Raw genomic sequence first — 15,869 nt, 5'->3', positions numbered from 1 at the left:
ATGAGTGTGTGGGGGTGAGTGTGTGGGTGAGAGTGTGAGTGTGGGGGGAGTGAGAGTGTGTGTGGGGGGTGAGTGTGTGCATTGAGTGTGTGGATGAGTGTGTGGGGGGTGTGGATGAGTGTGGGGGGTGTGGATAAGTGTGTGGGGGTGTGTGGATGAATGGGGGGGTGAGTGTATGAGTGGGTGAGAGTGTGAGTGGGTGAGAGTGTGTGTGGATGAGTGAGTGTGTGGGTGAGTGTGGGTGTGTGGGGTGTGTGTGGGGGTGAGGGTGTGTGTGGGTGAGTGTGTGTGGGTGAGTGTGGGTGTGTGGGGGGTGTCTGTGTGGGTGAGAGTGTGTGTGTGGATGAGTGTGAGTGTGTGGGTGAGAGTGTGTGGGTGTGTGGGGGGAGTGTGTGTATGTGTGTGTGTGAATGTGTGGGCGTACACAGGCATGCACATGCACACATCCAAGCACATTCAGGGGTGTTTCTGGGCGTGTGTGTCTGTCTAGGTGCATCCATGTGTGTATGCCTAGGGCTGTCTCGAGTGGCTTAGATGCCTGTGTGGGTCTGAGTGCGTCCATGTTAGCGTGGAGGGCTGTGTCTCTGGGTGGTACCTGTGCACATGGCAGCGTATGTGTGTCCCTGTCTCTGTCTCTACATGTGTGCACAGGACAAGGGCATTTGCACAGGTCCATGTTCCTCCATTTGTAAGCATGCATCTGAGCCTCCCAAGGTAGAGAGAGAGTCTCCCAACTTCCTTAATCCACAGTGTTGGGGGTAAGCCCCTGGAGCTGAGGCAGGGGGAGGGACAGCAGTTGGGGGACTCCTGATCCCCCTGGCATAGGCTACAAACACTTTTTCCTACAAAGACACCAGGGCCCCATGCATCAGCACAGACACACAACAACATACCATCACACATGTTGCAGGTACACGCAAACCCCTAACCCAAACTAACATCCTAAACAGAAACATGGCCTTAGCTCCACGTGGAAAAAGGATTACCTGGCCTCACTTGCAGCCTTGCAGACTTGCAGACCATCCCTCAAGACACAGCTGAGCTCCCTCTGGATCTGAGATTGTCCCCACAAGCCCCCCAGCTCCCCAGCTCACATGAGAAAATCCAGCCAGCCAGGGCTCAGCTCCCAGAGGCCATGTAGGGGCTTCAGCCCCGGGGAAGCTGTTCCACTTCTCACTGCTGAGTGACCCTCAACAGCCACACTTCATCTCTGGGTTCAGTCTCCTCATCTGAACAGCAAGGCCAGGGCTGATTCCTGGCTCTTTGCCCCAAAACTCCATTTCAGGAGGGACGGATGCAGGGAACTGTGAGTTCTGGGGCCGGAAGGGCAAGGAACTAAAGAAGAATCAAGAATCCCTCTAGCCTTGGTCCTAACTACCCCCTCAGCCCTCAAGACCCCTGTCCCCAAGGGGAGCCCTCAGGTTCTGGCCCTGGTGGGTCACAACCAGGGACATGGGAGGTTCCAACCAGCCAGGGAGCAAGATAAGGGCCTCTAGGGAAGCAGAGCAGGGGGAGGAAGTGAGTAAGAGGAGGAGGGTGGGAGGAGGGAGGGAGGGAGGGGGGCTGAGCAGAGACGGAGGAGGAGATGGAGAAGAGGGAGGTTGGAGAGGAGGGAGGTTGGAGAGGAGGGAGGTTGGAGAGGAGGTCTCCTCAAAACCGAGCCTGAGCCTCCGAGCCCACAGTCTGTCCACCCTCCAGAAAGACGAAGCCAAACAGGCTCCAGTGCACCTCTCCCCGCCTGCACCTCCATAGCTCACTGGGTGCCCACTGCTCCCTGCTGCCAGGCTCCACTTTCCTCTTCTCCCAGTCTTGGGGGTCACATGAGCCAGGGGCTGGGGAGAAAGGACCAAATGTGACAACAGGAGAGAACTAGAAGTGAAACAGATTGAGGACGTGTGAAAGCAGGGAAAAGAAACAAAGTAGCAATGTCAGAATTTGGGGAAATGTAACAAAGTATCATGTGTGAGGGTTGGAGGGGAGATGATGTAATGGGGAATTAGCAGCTGCAACAATGTATCCAAGTGAGAGCTCCAAGGTGGTAACAATGTAACCCTGAGGGGAACCAGACGCTACGAAGTGAAATAACATAATTGGGCTTGGCAAAGAATCCTAACAGGTAGAAGAGGCACCTAGGAACCTAGAAGAGGGAGGCAGGAGTGAGGGGGCTGAGGAGTGGCTTACTGTGCTTGGGGGCTGGTAGGAGGGGTCATTATTGGATTCCCAGAGGAGGAGACATCTGTGCTGGGTTTTAGAGGATGTGTAGGAGTTCACCGAAGAATAAAAGAACAGTCCATGAAGAGGGAACAGCATCTGGGTAGGCATGAAGGAAAAAGAGACAATGGTATGCTCTGTGCTCAGGATGGCTGGTAGAAGCGTGGGATGTACAGACTGGGCTTACATTTGGGAGCATTTTGGGCTCAGCATTTTGGGAGGCTGAGGTAGGTGGATCATTTGAGGCCAGTAGTTCGAAACCAGCCTGGCCAACATAGTAAAACCCCGTTTATACCAAAAATCCAAAATATTAGCCAGGCATGGTGGCATGGGCCTGTAGTTCCAGCTACTCAGGAGGCTGAGCCAGGAGAATTGCTTGAACCCAGGAAGCGGAGGTTGCAGTGAACCAAGATCACACCACTGCACTCCAATCTGGGCAACAGAGTAAAAGTCCATGCCAAAAACAAAAAAAACAGGAGCGTGGGAAGGCAAGGGGATGAGGCTGGAGAAGTGCATTGAAGGCACTGACGGGAATTAATTTGGCATAGGAAATATTGGGCATATATGGGCAGCTGGGGTGGTCAAGGAAGGCTTCCTGGAAGAAGGATGTGGGAGGAGCTGAGCCTGCATTCTGGACAGAGCAGAGACAAGTACAGAAAAGGAACATAGTACAGGGGATAGTGCCCTGCCCAGGAGTCAGGAGACAGAGCTCTTAGTCCCAGCTCAGCCATCAACTTGTTTTGTACTTTGGACAAATCACTGCACTTCTCTGATCCTCAACTTCCCCAAATGTCATGTAAGAAAGTTGAATTATAGACTCTCAGAAGATACTCATGATGACTCGAGATCAATGCTTTGGCCTCAGTGTCCCCTTTGGAACAGTGAACAATTTGGACAAGAGTATTTTCAAGGGCCCTTCCAGCTGAAATCCTCTCCAGCCATCTGATCTTTCCCCAGCCTGGGTTAGCCTCTGCCCATAGCCCCATACAGACAGAAAATATGCTGCAGAGAACAGATCCATGTGGAAGCCAGGAGCCCAAAGTCCCAGGAAAGGGCCTGCCCGACAACAGCCACACAAGTTCAGGTACCCAGCAAGGCCTGATTGGCCCTACGTTCATCCTGTAGGGATACCACGCTTTACAGTTAGAAATGTACACGGCAGCATGAAGCAGTGCTTATGTACTAGATGGGACTCCAGGGGCAGGCTGCTTGGATTCAAATCGCAGCTGGGCCACTCACTAGCTCTGTGACCTTGCACAAGTTATTTAACCTCTCTGTACCTTGATTTCCTCTTTCGTAAAATGAAGATTACAATGGCATCTCCCTCATAAGGCTAAGGATTGTTTATAAATGAGACATTTGGCTGAGTGTTTTGTGAGTGGCAGGCACTCAATGGGCAGAACTCAATATGTCACCTCCAAGCTCTGGCATCTCATGCTATCTCCTCACGACAGAAGGGCAGCACCCTCTACCTGCAGGACAGTACCCAAATGCCTTGGTTTGGACTCAAAGCCCACCTTGTGAGCCAGTGAGCTCTTCCATGTGGAGGACCTGTGAGGTTCAACTGTTCAGCCCAAGAACGCTGAGGCACAGGGCCAGACACCCACCAGGTACCTGGTGACTGTCTGTTAAAGGCATGAAACAACACTCTCATCAGAAAGCGCGGCCCCCTACAGCAGTGACCCCTCGCCGCCAAGGGAGGCGTGTTCCCCTCTCCACATGTGGTAGCTGCCTGATATACTGCGACCTTCCCCACTTCTCAGACTTTCTCCATCCTAGTCCCCCTATCGATGTGCTGCCATCTGTCAAGGCCTGGTACAAAGGACGCCTCCTCCATGGAGCCTTCCTGGTCTTCAGGGTCTAAATCAACCTCTCATTACCCCACAGAATTTGAGAGCTTCCTAATGTCAGGGACCAAGCTGAGCCCCCTGGGGGTCCCTAGTGTTCGGCTGAGACCAGACACAGAGGGGCCATCAGTAAACAGTAGCACAGTGGGGATAAGGACCCAGGTACTGGACTCCCTGCCCAGCCCCCAGCTAGCTTGGAACTGATTATCATGTTCCAGGGTTCAGGGAGGGTGGTGGTGCCCAGCGTGATGGGCAAGGAAAGAGATGCCTCCTACCCTGGCCCAAGAGGAACCAGAGACAAGCCACGTGAAGGGAGCAGGCCTCCCCTCCCCACCCAGGCCAGCCGTCCTGCCTGCCCTTCCCCACCAAGCCAACTCTAGGTCAGGCCCTGTCTCTGGCCTCAGGTCTTTCTGATAGTTCCTCAAATCTGAAGACTACAAGGGCCCCTGGGTCACCATTCACTCTTCCCATTTAACAGACGTGGAAGTGGAGGCCCAGAGAGGGAACAGGCTGCCTGCTACCACTTGACAGGCTAGTGGCAAATTCACCTCTGAGACACAACCACCTTGGGGAATGTATAATAATTAAAAGTCATCACCCAGCAGCAGGTTCCTTTTAACCATCTGCACCTCCCACCACTCCTCACCACCACCTAACGGGTCAGGGATCACTGGATCTGTCTGACAGAAGAGGAGACTAAGGCTGAGTCAAGAGTCACTTAGCCAAATCCACCCACTTCTTCGTTTTGTTGTTGTTGTTGTTTGAGATGGAGTCTCGCTCTGTTGCCCAGGCTGGAGTGCAGTGGCACAATCTCAGTTCACTGCAACCTCCACCTCCCAGGATCAAGCAATTCTCCTGCCTCAGCCTCTGGAGTAGCTGGGATTACAGGTGTGCACCACCATGCCCAGCTAATTTTTGTATTTTTAGTAGAGATGGGGTTTCACCATGTTGGTCAGGCTGGTCTCGAACTCCTGACCTTGTGATCTGCTCGCCTCGGCCTCCCAAAGTGTTGGGATTACAGGCATGAGTCACCAAGCCCAGCTTGTTGTTTTTGAGACAGTCGCGCTCTGTCACCCAGGCGAGAGTGCAGTGATGCGATCTCGGCTCACTGCAACCTCCGCCTCCCGGGTTCAAGCAATTCTCTGCCTCAGCCACCCAAGAAGCTGGGATTACAGGCACCTGCCACCGCCTGGCTAATTTTTGTATCTTTAGTAGAGATGGAGTTTCACCATCTTGGCCAGGTGGGTCTTGAACTCCTGACCTCATGATCCACCCGCCTTGGCCTCCCAAAGTGCTGGGATTACAGGCGTGAGCTACCTCGCCCAGCCAAAATCCACCCACTTCTAATGGCAGAGCTGGGGCTCAGCCTGTCAGGGAGGAGGGGTAGGGCTTCCTCCCTGCTTCTCTTCAATTCCCCCCTTGAGACCTCACAAAAGCACATGCACCTGCCGCCAGTAAACCTGCCTGAAGCAAGACATGGCCAGACAAGACATAGGACACACATGACACAACTGAACACTGACAGCCCCCTTGCACAGGGCTTCATATACAGCAGGTGCTTAGTAAATGTCTGCTGAGTGAGCAACGCAGTCAATCAAGACAGGTGCCCATGCAGGAGCCCACACGTCTGCCTGATGCCCTTGTGTGGGGAAAAGAAAAGAGATCAAAATGGAGTTTCTTATGTCTTCCTTTTCTACATAGACACAGTAACAATCTGATCGCCCTTTCTTTTCCCCACACCCTTGAACGAGCATCTCCATAAGCACCCAGGCTCCAGGCTCAGAGTCCTGCTAACTGCCCCACTGTGGGCACATTGCTCAACCTCTCGGGGCCTCTGTGCCCCCATCTGTAAAATGGGGTAACCATGCCTGCCTCACAGCGCCATAGTGAGGACCCACTGAGATAAAGCATGTTAAGCACTTAGAACCACACCTAGCACATGACATGCAGCAGTAAGTATTGGCCGTTATCTTTCTCATCATCTTCCTCGTCATCATCTGTGCTTGTGTCTGTCTCCCTGACACAGGGAGCATCTTGAAGGCAGGAACCAGGTAAGATGCAGCTGCAGACACCCCCCCCACAATGGCATCCAGGCCTTGAGGAGGGGGCAGTAAGCAAGGGGTGGATGACAGAGGGTAAAGACTGACACAGGCACCTACACCCCAACTGTGGGCCTGGACAGGGAATAGTGTATGGCTTCTGTCAGGTAAAAATGCCCTTCCCCTGCTCCCAAAACAACAGTCCACCTCCCCCCAGCTCTCCAGGAGCCTTGCCTACTCAGGCCCTGCATCCCCCACGGAGCCCCCCCAAGCCCCAGCCCAGGGAGGGGGACAAGTCTAATGAGCCGCCCACAGCCCCCTGGTGCCCGCAATCGAATTGGCAATCAGTTTGCTGCAATTAGATTTCCCAGATCCCGCTGGTGATTGATTCTAAATTACCCTCATTAAAGTCTGGGCTGGCAGGCAGGGATGGGGGAGGGCAGGATGGATGGGGGGGTCCTAGCTGGCAGTGCAGGGGGTACAGGAATCTCTAGGGGCGCCTGGGCCAAGGCTAACCCCGGGGTGAAGCAGCACCAGACAGCACCCTGGAAGCCCATGGCCCATCCAAAAGCAGGATGAAGGCCCAAGTCAGTGTTATCCCCAGTCCCAGCTGCACCCCCAGAAAACCTGGCTAAGTGGGGGATGTGACGACAAGATCAGATGGGGCTCCAGGGTAGGAGAAGGGGCAAATGAACACCAGGCTCCACCAGCTCCTGGCTGTGTGTGCTTTGGCAGGTGGCGTAACATCTCTGAGCCTTCCTCTAAATAAGGGGAATCCCACCAGCCCCTCAAGAGTGGTGGGAGGCTCAGTGGGACCATCTAAGGCTGGAGAGCCAGCCCCAATCCATTGGCAAGGCCCCAGGCTGTGGCTGGGCCATCAGCTGTGGGATGTCAGGCTGTAGGGCTGGCCATCTCTCTAGGACTCTCCACCCCTGAGATCCTGCGTAAACATCAATAGTCACCTACTCTGGGCCAGGGCCCATGTGACAGACAGAACACAGCAGAGATGCTCCCTGGCTGGGAGGAAAATGGAAAGCACCCAGTCTCACCAAGTCCTGGGCTCAAGCTGCAAATAACAAGGCCTCTCTGGAGTTCCAGGACTGGAAGGGCCTGAAGAGTCATCATGCAGGATGGACTGCAGGCTGCCCAACAGCTCTGGAGAACCAGCCCCCCAGAAACTCAGCACCACGGACCCTAGAATGTGCTTCCTCTAATCTGGCTTAAGTCCTGCTGGCTCCAACTGGGAGTCCGGCCCATGGTCTCCTTCTAAGGGTACCCCCACCCCCAGAGTTCTCCTTCAGGCCATCCATGATTATTCAAACTTAGTTCCCACTCTCTCCAAAAGAAAACCCTGCTCCTCACCCGCAAGCAGTAGTTCTTCAGTAAGACCCAGAGAGGGACAGGAAAAGAACAAAAACCAAGGCAGGTGAATGGAAAAAAACAAGATTTGCAGGAGCAGCCCGCTCCTTATTACTTTAGTACTTTATTTACTTTATTACTTTATATTACTAATTCTCAAGCAACCCTGAGGTCCCATTTTAAAGAAGAGGAGACTGCGGGTTCAGAGAGGTTAGGTGAACTCACCAAGGTCACACAGCAGGAATGTGACAAAGCCAGGATTTCAACCCTGAATCAGCTGGCTCCAGGATCCCTACTCCTTCGATGACTTCAAGCTGCCCCCTCAGGCTTGGGACACCCCAAAACAGACATAGCACCAAGGCCAGGGGTGGGGAGAAGGCAGGCCTCAGCCAGCTGGGGCAACAGGGGTTGTAGAACCCTCTCCACCTGGTATAAAAGGCCAGCATAGGCGTTCCCTGCCCTCCACCCACAGCAGCCAGGTAAAAAAAGGGCCAGATCATTTGTTGGGGCCACCGCCACCCCCACTGCTGGGCCCTCAGCCATGGCCGCTCAGGCTCCCCCTGTAATCACGGCTTCCTGTTTGGCGCTGAGACTGGGCTTGGCCAGTGGGGGAGGGGAGTGGCTGCCCCTCTGGCCATGGCGGGAGGGGGGCCGGAAGTGAAGGCCACCAGGCCTCCTGGAATCTGGGGAGGCTGGGAGCCAAGGGGAATGAGGGTGTGGGGGGTGCCATCAACAAATATTTACCAAGAGCCAGCCCGATGTTCCCAGGATGTGATGTTATGGAGGACAGAGGCCTGGAGGGGCCAGTGAGACGGGTCAGGAAGTCCAGGACCAGCCCAGACCCTGCTCCCTGCTGGGACAGGGGTTTGGGGGGATGATGGGAGCAAGGGCCTGGGCAGCTCCTGGCTCTGGCCACCCTGTCCCTTGAGACACAAAATCAAAGGGCTCCAAGCAGCTGGGCTGCAGTCCAGAGCCACAGTCCCTCGGTCCTGCCCAGATGTGGTGGTGGCAGTGCCTTGGCACTCAGACCTCAGACTGAAGGCCCGCCCGATGCAGCCCCCTGGCGCCTCCCAGCCCACGGGCACACGCCTTGCATGCAGCAGGACTCTGCCAGCCTCACTGTCCCCAACCCACCTACACAGGAAAGGACACAAGCCCCTGCCTGGGCTCCATAGCTCACAGTCCCGGCTTCCTTCATTCCTTTATTCCCTCATTCATTCATTCATTCCTTTGAATCATTCACTCGAGCCTGCGCCAAGCACAGAGTGGTCCCTGGGGGTTCAGTGAGAAAACTTGGCAGCCACGAGCCTGCCCAGGAAGCTCAAAGTCTATCAAGAAAGCACTGACATCACTCCTGACAGCTGGGGGACCCCCACCAAGTCACACCCCATCTCTAAGCCTCAATCACTATGAGGCCAGAGAGAATCTTGGCTGCAATGGGGCCAGTGCTCAGAGATGGGGCAGGAAGAACATGGATTTGGCCTCCACACACTTTCTAAGGGCCAGAGGGGGTTAAAGGCAGGCCTGGTCACCTCTGCAGACTCAGTCCCCAACACTGGGGGCATCTGGCACATATCAGGGCTTATGGTGGCTTTTTAGACCCCTCTCATCCTGAGATTCCAAACATTTCCCCTCTCCTGTGCCCTGACCACATGACCCCGACATAAACTCCCTTCCGCATACACATGTGTGGGCACACACACAAATGTACACATGCACGCACACACAATCTTGCTGACAGCCCTTCGCAGTTTATAAAGCTCTCTCTCCCCACCCCATACACCCCCAGTGGCTCTCAGAGTAGCTGCTTTTATGGGCTACAGAGCCTTGGGAGGCGGCAGACGAGGAAGAGCCCTGGCCAATCCCTCCCAGAGGGTGAGACAGCATCACTGACCTCCAGGGCTGTGGGAGAATTAGGTGAGAAAAGATATGGGACCAACCCCCTTCCCAGCCCCACCCCGCCACAAGAGCAAGCATTTACTAAACAGTAGCTAATGCAGACATAATCCAGGGGGTAGGGAGGCCCCAGAGAGGTAAAGCAGCTTGCCTAAGATCACACAGCAAGAGGGGGTAAATTTAGGACTGCAGCCCAGTCCCATTAGCCTGTCAGGCCCTGGCTCATACTAGCTCTGCCACTTCTGGCTGTGTGACTTTGAGTAAGTCACTGAGCCTCTCTGTGCCTCAGTTTTCTCCTCTGTAAAATGGGGGTTCTGGCTGGGGGTTGTGGCTCACAGCTGTAATCCCAGCACTTTGCGGGGGCCAAGGTGGGCAGATCACTTGAGGTCAGGTGTTTGAGAACAGCCTGGGCAACATGGTGAAACCCCATCTCTACTAAAAATACAAAAATTAGGCAGGTGTGGTGTCAGGTGCCTGTAATCCCAGCTACTTGGGAGGCTGAAGCAAGAGAATCGCTTGTACTCAGGAGGCAGAGGTTGCAGTGAGCCAGGATCATGCCACCACACTCCAGCCTTGGCGACAGAGTGAGCCTCTGTCTCTAAATAAAATAAAATACTAAAAAGCGGATTCTAATAATTCCTACATCAAAAAATTATCGTAAGGATGAAATAAGCCGATACATGTAAAGTGCTTGGTGGGCGGGGCTCTCGGTAAACATGACCTCTCTCTCCCACTTGGGATGAGCCCCCCCTCGCTCTCCCCACCACTGCCACCACTCCTGCTGCCCCGGACCCCCCAGGGACCCTATGCCCCCTTGTATGAGGTGGGAGGAGCCACTGGGTTTCAAAAGGCCATTTTTTTTTGTTTTTTGTTTGTTGTTTTCTTTCACTTTTTTTTCCAGCACAGCTCACCTCGCACCAACCCCCAACACACTGAACTCACAGCTGGAGGCATTGTGCTCACTCCTCCCCAGAGAGCAGGAGGCTTCAGGTTCAAATCCCAGCCCTGCCTTGAGGGTAGAGTCACGGCCCCCAGTAATGATTCTAAAAGCCAAGTATTTGCCCCCAGTTGACAGGTAAGAAAGCTGAGGGTCAGGGCAGGCTACAGCCTGCTACTGTCATGTGATGACCACTTTCATTGCTTAGCTCAAAATCCTCCTCCTCCAGGAAGCCTTCCCTGACCCCATCCATGCTCCCTCCCAGAAAGGTCCCATCTCCTGAGAGCTCACTACGTGGCAGGTGTGCTCGGTCTACTCAAGCAGCTCATTTCCAAATCACAACATCCCTGTGAGGCTGACACCATTACTGTCCGCATTTTATAGACAAGGACTTTGAGACAGAAAGAAATCCCTCACTGGAAATCACACAGCAGGTGTCTGACCCCAGAACCCCTGGTACCTTGGGAGCTGACAGGCAGCATACAGCTGTGGTGTCCCTGTGCCTGTCCCCCAAATGCTGGAAGGGGAGATGGTTCACCCAAGAGCCTGGCCCAGAACAGCCCAGGGGCCCCCAACTTTCCATTTTTTTGGTGAGGACTATCTCATCCTGGAAACCCAAGGCTCACAGTCACCCAGGGGAGCCTGGAGGGGAGAAGAGCAGGGATGCTTGAAACAGGGTGAGGAAGGAAGGGAAACCACCAGGCCTGGGGCTGAGCTTCAAAAGAATTCCCTACTAATTCCCCCACCCCACCCCATCCCCACCCCCATCCCTACTCTCTCTCTCTCACAAACACACACACACACACACACACACATCTCCCACCCTTCCACTCCCCACCCCTCCCACCTTCCCAACCACAGTACAGCAACTTTGTAAAAGAACAAGAAATCCATATTTGTTGAGCCCTTAGTAGGTGCCAGCCACTGGGCTAAAAGCTTTCCAAATTAAGCCCTTCCATTCTCGCATTGTCTCCATTTTAAAGAGGTGGAAACTAAGGCACAGAGAGGTTAGGTAACTTTCACAAGGTCACACAGCCACAAGGTAGTGGTCTCCCATCACTGGGAGTATTCAAACAAGACTAATACCTAAGATCCCTTCAAGCCCTGGACTTTTAAAAGAACATGTTTCAAAAACTAAAATGTTCAGGATCTTCACACTCCAAAACTTTGAGTGGTGACTTAAGTACAGTAGCTGAGGTGGCCTTAAAGGCAGATGTCCCTCAGAGTCCTGGTAACTTGGTCTGTCAGAAGAGGGACTCCTCAAAGGAGATGCCAGGAGACAGACACAGACACACAAACACACACACACACACACACTGCAATTCACCATCTGCAGTGTGAATGAGGCCTGCTCTCCCTGCTATCCCCATCCTGAAAGACACGAAGACACACACACATACACACACACACACACACACACACACACACACACACAAAGGCTGGCAGGTGACCCAAGGGTCATCATGTCCCTGCCCTTCCCTGCCCTGAGCCAGCCACCGCTCATGTACCAAGGCCACCCCTGGAGCTTCCCTGGCTGGGGCTCTTCTGATCTAACCTCAGTCCCTCCTGCTGCAGGCACTGCCCTCTCCCTCTGGTGCGGAACCCCGGCAACCAGGTACCACCCATTAACCCTTTTCCTCCCAAGCCAGATGAGGACAAGAGGGATGATGCCCCTCCTTGACAGCTTGACCCATGGGAAGATGTGAGGCCTGGAGGACACTCCACTTCCCACCACCTCACCAGGCGCCCCAGTCCCTGCCCTCCCCCAGGCCCCACCCACCATTTCAGCCTCTGGGCTCAGACTCTCGGGGTCTGCTTGATCTGCCACCCAACACTGGGTCTGAGCCACATCTCTCAGATTCAGGTCACCCGCGTTGCGAGGCCCTACTGTGCATGAGGCTATTAAATGCTCTCACTAAGTCCTTCCACCACCTCGTGGAGTATGAATTATTAGCCTTATTCAGCAAGGAAAGTGGCCTGCCCAGCGCTCCACCTGGCCTCCAAGTCTAAAACTTTCTGTCCTGAGCCCCTTTCATTCATGTGCACACCACATGACTCCTGAGCTCCTTCTCAGGACACTCGTCAGTCATCCCATTGAATTTTTGCCCTCTGAGGAAGGGGTCATTAGCCCCATTTCACAGAGGGACAACCAAGGGTCAGAGAAGTAAGAGGACCTGCCCAAACCATGCCACGAATCGGCGGGGGTAGCAGGATTGGAACCCAGGGTTGTGTGATTCCCAAGCCTTTGATTTTAAGGATGGTCTTTCAGAAATTTGGCTGAGAAGGCGACCCCAGCTGCTAGGGTGTGCTGGGTCTCTATCCCTCCCAGGGACCTCTTCCTCTCACCCCACTTAGGGGAGAGCTGGGAATGAGACACCCTGGCCAGCAGGCACTTCACACAGGTCAGCCCTTAACACTTCCCCTCCCTCCAGCTGACAGCCCCCTAGATGGGGAAGGCTGAGGAGGGGCCTGTCCATCCAAGAAGCAAGCTTGGAGCCCCTGCCTGTCCTCCTTCTGTCTTACTGACTGGCCCACTGAGGCTGGGAGAGGGAAGGAACTTGCAGAGGGCGGCTGGGCACCCAGTGTTGCTTGAGAGGCCTGGGTCCTTTTCAGCCTGGGGGATGCAGGACAGCACAGCTCCTGGAACCAACCCGGGAGGCTGGACCTAGAAATCCCCAGCCAGCCTGAGCCAGAACCTGGACACTTGTCCAACAAGAACTCATCTGGGGCCTGGATCCCTCAAAGGGGGATGAGGTCCTTCCTTTCTCTGCCCTCCCTGACGGAGCTGGGACCAAGCATGGCTGCTACGGTCACTCAAAGGGACACTCAAGGGTCACCTCATACATACCATCACCTCCACCTGCACATGCTTGGTTCCCCTCAGGGGTCCTCGTCCCATGTCCAGGGTCCCCCATGCACCTGCATTCACACGCTGCTATGTGCACTCACACACATTCATGGGTCCAAGCACACGCCCACCAGAGGTCTTTCACACACACACCCTCACCCACTGCAGCCACACACGGCCATAGCCAACAGTGGCCCAGCCAGGCACAGGCACACATCATGCACAATGGGTCACCCTCCCACGACCACGGACGGGAGGGCACGCTGGCATCCACCCATGTGGCAGACACATCCTTCACCTGCACACGCCCCACAGGTCCCCGCACCCCTCACTGAGTTGGCCACACACGCCCACACACGCCCACACACAGGGTTACCCTCACTCCCCCCTCAGGTCACCTTCACCAAGTCACCCTCCACCTCCACCTCCCCCTCCCGGGCCCACTGCCCTGGCCGGCTGCCGCGACCCTGGGAAGAACCAAATGCACACCCTCCCCTCGGAGGGGGAACCGATCCGATTCCCAAAAAGTGGCCATGGTCTGGGCACACCCACGAGGCAAAAGCCAGGCTCACTCCCACCCCAAGACACACCCAGCCGGGACGGCGACCCCCAGCCCGCCGCCGGGTCCTTCTCGCGCCTCCCAGGCCAGCGCAGGGGTCCCGCTTCGTCCCCGGGGAGACAGTTCCCGGAGCCACTGGGAGGTGGGGGAACAGGGCTGAGGACCCGCGATCGGGTTCCCTCCCGGGATTCCCTCTGGGGAGGGGTCCCAAAAGGAAGGAGAGATGGGCCCCCCGAAGATGACCAGCGGCGGGGGCGGCCTCTCCCCCGCGGATGCCAGCTAGGGGGAGATTCCGGGGGCGGGGGGAGCAGGGTGCGGAAAGGGGCGCTGGGGGGAGGGTCGAGGGGTGGCAGGGACCGCGGCTCCGGGGGAAGCAGCCGGGGGGGAGGGAGCGGGGTCCCGGAGGGGGGGTCGCGGGCGGGGACCGGCACCCCGCGCGGGGGGCGGCCCCGGGGAGCAGTGGCGGAGATCCGGGCGCGTGTCACTCACCCCCGCGGCGCGCCCCGCCAGCAGCAGCAGCAGCAGCGGTGGCAGGAGCAGCCCGCGGGCCCCGGGCCCGGCCGCGGCCCCGGCCCCGGCGCCGGCCCCGTGGGCGGCCCCGGCACGGTGCGGCGGCCCCGGCTTCATGGCGGCGGCGCGGGCGGCGGGCGGCGGGCGGCGGGCGGGCGCCTTTGTTCCCGAGGCGCGGCGCGCGGGGCGGCTGCTTGGCGGCGGCGCGGCCCGGCGGCTGGACCGACGCGCTCTAGGCTCGCGGGCTCCCGGCTCGGCCGCCCGGCTCCGCCTCGCAGCTCCGCGCCCACAGCGGCCGCGCCCGCAGGAAGCGTGCGCCGCCGCCGCCGCCGCCGGGCCGCCCCCAGCGCGGGCGGAGCGGGAGGAGGGGCCGGGGCGGGGCGGGCCCAGTGCGCCCCCCGCGGGCTCCGCGCCCTCTGACCCCAGTCCCAGCCCCCGCCCCCACCCAGAGGGAGCCCCGCGCTGCCGAGTGGGCACCCGGACACCTGAGTGAGCAGCCGGCCTCGCCGATCCCGGGGCTGGAGGGCGCGGAGCCCGCCGGACGCACCTCCGCGGCCGCCGTGCTAGGTAGAAGGGAAGGGTCCCGCGTGGGATACCAGGGCCCGGGCCTGGCTCCCTGAAGTCGCCGAGCGGAGGGGTCGCATGGGCGTTTTCATCTACAGCCTCCCCCTGTGGCTCTTCCTGGACTCCCATCGTCACCCTCACACACTCAGCCAGTCCACCCAGTGGGCCAGAGGTCATCCAAGACCACGGGCTTTCATGCCTCCAGGACACCCAGGGGCTGTGTGACCTCAGATCAGGGCCCGGCCCTCTCTGGGCCTCGGTCTCCCCAGGGGACCACGGGGGTGGTCACTTCTGGGCCCTGTCACTGTGGATCTGCAGAGGAAAAGCCACGCAGACCTGAGCGCAGCTGCTTCCACACCAGCTGTGCGCCTCCAGCAAGGCCCCCAGTTCTCTGAGACTCAGACCCCCCATGGTTGAATGGGACCACCCCCTCCAGTGCAGGATGGCGAGAAAAGTACATCTCTGAGTGGCAGTCTCTAGCGCTGGTGGTCTTTCTACCCTGTGTGGTCACGGTGCCTTTTCCCCCTTAACCTTCATCCCCCGCGGCATACCCCATGCTGTTCTTACTTCTCCAAGTCTCCAATGGCGTGTTAGCTCCAGCGGGGGCAGGGTTTTGTGTCTGTCTTGTTCACTGCTATGTCCCCAGCACCAGCACAGAGCTCGGCATGACATCGATGCTCAATCCAAATTTGCTGAATCAATGAACGTGTTTCCCATTTACTGGGGCTCACCCCCATCCAAGTGTTTTGGGGCAAGATAGGGGAGAGTGAAACATTTCTTGAACCCTGACCACATGCCAGGTGCCCAGCGCTTTCATGTGTTATATCATTTCTCAGGAACCCCATAAGGTCGGTCTGTCAATATCTTCACTTCTTAGGTGGGGAAGCTGAGAGCCAGCAAGAAGAGGTTATTTGCTGATGACAGCTGGCTGGACGTCTCTACCCTCAGTTACTCTCCTCTCTGGCCCCTGTGTCCCAGCACCCAGCTTAGAGCCTGCCATTAGAAAATAGGAATGAAATCAGGCCGGTCGTGGTGGCTCACGCCTGTAATCCCACCACGTTGGGAGGCCGAGGCGGGCGGATCACGAGGTCAGGAGATC

The 15,869-nt window shown here is 56.8% G+C and overlaps 1 protein-coding gene across 1 annotated transcript in view; it reads right to left on the bottom strand.

The window, feature by feature from the left end:
- Positions 1–14,510, bottom strand: part of SDC3 (syndecan 3) — a 39,767-nt gene extending 25,257 nt beyond the window's left edge. Inside the window, exon 1 of the mRNA XM_034959750.4 lies at positions 14,186–14,510. Coding sequence (XP_034815641.3) covers positions 14,186–14,323 — 138 coding nt within the window. The 5' untranslated portion in view covers positions 14,324–14,510. The remainder of the gene's footprint in view (positions 1–14,185) is intronic.
- Between the last annotated feature and the right edge of the window lie 1,359 nt (positions 14,511–15,869).

Source organism: Pan paniscus, chromosome 1 (assembly GCF_029289425.2).
Source record: "Pan paniscus chromosome 1, NHGRI_mPanPan1-v2.0_pri, whole genome shotgun sequence".
Taxonomy (NCBI): Eukaryota; Metazoa; Chordata; class Mammalia; order Primates; family Hominidae; genus Pan; species Pan paniscus.
The sequence above is the reverse complement of the archived record's forward strand: the minus strand, read 5'-3'. Positions and strand labels throughout refer to the sequence as shown.